General features: G+C 60.1%; 1 protein-coding gene across 1 annotated transcript; it reads right to left on the bottom strand.

The window, feature by feature from the left end:
* Positions 1-283: 283 nt before the first annotated feature.
* Positions 284-1937, bottom strand: IL15RA (interleukin 15 receptor, alpha; the record flags this gene model as incomplete). The annotated part of the gene is given in 8 exon segments (XM_010154722.1): positions 284-346; positions 349-394; positions 518-578; positions 856-885; positions 1049-1249; positions 1534-1611; positions 1748-1796; positions 1798-1937. Coding segments are annotated over 8 exon segments (668 nt in total), but the record flags the coding sequence as incomplete, so codon positions are not given.
* Positions 1938-2860: the final 923 nt, after the last annotated feature.

Here is a 2860-nt window from a genome sequence, read left to right as displayed (position 1 = left end):
CTCTGCACCATCCAGATGCTCACCTCCCCGTCATCCAGCTGCACAGCGGGATACCCACGCACCTTTGGGTGCTGGAGCGGTCTCATCCACGGGAGTCACTTATTCAGGCCGGGAAGAGCAGCTACGTGTCCCTGGGCTGAGAATTCTCTGTGCGGAGGGTGGCTGGGGACCGGGACACGCTCCGACACGCATTGCCACCACTTAGGGAAGCATCCGGCTTTTCATCGGAGCCCTGAGCATCCTTCGGACTGGCGGGTGCACCGAGTTGCCCGGCGTTGGGTTCTCAGCCCGTGGGGAAGACATCGGGTGGCAACATCTCCTCGTCCTCCGTGGCAGGAGCCACTCCACCGTGGGCATGGCCGTCATCGCCACCTCGTAGTCCTGCCCCATGCGCCTGCGGAGGGGAGAGGAGCGTCACTGGTACCCGAAGGCCTTTCCCTGGTTTTCAGGAATGCGCAGAGACTGAGGACAACTCATCACTGGGGTGGAAAAACCTCGTGGGACTTGGCACACTTACATTTTCCTCCTCCTCCAGCAGCAGCAGACCACGATGCCGGCGACCGCCAGCACGGAGAGCCCTGCGGGAGAGACACGGTGGCCGATGAGCATCTTCCAACACGTGGCCCGGCGCAAGCAGAACGACCCCGCAAAGAGCTGAAAAGGCTTTGTGCGTGTTCACGAGGTGCCCTCCGCACCCTGGGGAGAAACTGGGGTGCTGCATCTTTTTTCCCCCCTCGGAGGCATTGCCCCTGACCATGGCATAAACCTCCCACAGACCCAAAGAGGGCTTTTAAGCTCAAAAAAATGAAGAATAAAGGCCCTGTTTGCCCAAAATAAGCTTTTTGCCCGGCTTACCAATGGAAGGGGCCAAGGTCTGGATGGAAACTGGAAAAGAAGAGAGAAGAGATTTTCAGCTGCAAAGCCAGGAACAGGGGGGAATCAGGGGAGGACCCTCCCTAAAAGGGGGTCAGGGAGAAAGGAAAAATGCATTGAAAAGAGTAAAAGAGCCTTTGCTGGTGGAAACGCAGCCCTGGAGAGGCAGCCTGACCTGTGGCGTGGTCCCCCGGGGCAGGGGACAGCGGGGTTGTCCCCTCTCCCGGTGTGGATGTCGGCAGTGATGGGGACATCCCTGGCAGCGTGGATGTCTCCGGCGACGGCTTATCAGGTGCTGGTGGCACGGGTGACCGGCTGGCAGCTCCCGGCAGCCTGGGAGTTGCTGCTGGAGAGGGGCTGGAGATCAGGCTGGTTTCTGTTGGGGAAAATGGTGTAAAAGCTTTTAATTTCAGAAATTAAAAGGCACGCTCCAGGCAGCGCCTTTATTTCAGCGCTCAGCTTCGTGCCCGCTCTGGGCAGGTTGCGGCGAGGACAACACATCAGCAGCTCTAAAATGGTATGATTTCACACAATTGAATGAATTCCATCACGTCACTGATGGAACGTGACATTCACACCACGGTGGTCGTGGGTTGGCTGGGACCACAGTCGCAGCAGCCCCAAACCAACCCCCGTGGGATGCGTTTGCCCCTTCCTCACCCCTCTGAGTCGTCCTCTCGGTGCGCAGCGCGGTCGGGAGCTCAGGGCTGGGCGTTAGCGGAGGTAGCGCCGGATCCCCTTCGGGAACACACAAACAGAAACGCCATCAACAGCAGCGCCCATGCCACCCCGCATCCTCCTCAGCCAGGCCGGTGACGGATGCATCCCCCCCTCCCCTTCCCTCTCGCGTCCCAGTTGCCGAGCGAGGCCTTACGGATGCACCGCAGCGTGGTCTGGGTCCAGTCGGGCTCGCTGGTCGCGGCGGATTTTCTGGATGAGGCTGGAGGTGCCGGCTTTGCGCTTGTAGCCCGGGTTGCAGGTGTAGCGCAGGCGGGTGTTGACCAGCGTGGTGTTGCCCGCGTCGATGTGCGCGTTGGCCACGTCCTTGGGGCGGCTGCATCGCGCTGGAGGGATGGGAAAAAAAAAAAGATGGAGATCACAGCAGGGAGATTACGCACCCTCTGGCCCCACCCCGGTGCCGAACGGCACCCAAGGGGGTGAAATCCTGCCTTGGGGGGGTGATACGGGGAATCGGTGCTGCCCTGGGGCTGGGAGAGCCCCAGTGCTGAGATGGCTGTGGCTGCGCACGGGGGCTGGAGAAGGGGAAAGCTCCGTTTCCTCCACGTTGGCGGTCACTTGCAGCAGCTCCTCTGGTCAGCAAAGACTTGCTGCACGATTTCATCCCCCTGCAGCAACCAGCCCGGCCCAGCAGCCCCGGCTGCATCCCGCCACCAGCTGCTGCCTTTTGGCTGCACTCGCAACCCTGTTTTTTTCTCTGCTCATTTTCCAGCTGGACATGAAGAATTCCAGAGAGTGCATGAGCCCCTTCAGCCACTTCCTGGATTTTTTTTGCCCATTGGAGGCTGCAGCCCACAGTTCTTGGAGACAGCTGAAGTCTGAGCATTGTTTGGCCCGGCAGCAGGGAGGTGATGGGCTGTGAGACACGGCTTTTCTTATCCCTGGAAAGGTTCGTGCTTCCCTTTTAGCCTTGATTTGAGGTCGGTCTCACAAGAGGACGTTGTGATTTCACTTCTTTTTCTGGTGTGACGGAGAAAGTTTCTTGGTTGCCAGAGACTGTGCCCACACCTGGACCCCTGCCGGAGGGTGACAATGGGTCACCCACGACCCTGGCCGCTGCCAGCTGCTGTGCCCCAGGTGAGCTGCGGCGGAGAGGTGACGCTCCAGCGCCGGGGTGGAGGGATGCACAGCGGGGATGAAGGAATAGCACAGCCAGGTTGGAGCAATGCACAGCCAGGATGTGATGCACAGATGGGATGCAGGCCCTGGCACTGCTCCAGGCGTGGGATGAGGGGCTGGAAAGGTGCCC

Source organism: Eurypyga helias, unplaced genomic scaffold, assembly GCF_000690775.1.
Source record: "Eurypyga helias isolate BGI_N326 unplaced genomic scaffold, ASM69077v1 scaffold5247, whole genome shotgun sequence".
Classification (NCBI taxonomy): domain Eukaryota; kingdom Metazoa; phylum Chordata; class Aves; order Eurypygiformes; family Eurypygidae; genus Eurypyga; species Eurypyga helias.
Note: the sequence above shows the minus strand (reverse complement) of the source record. Positions and strands in the feature narration are given on the sequence as shown.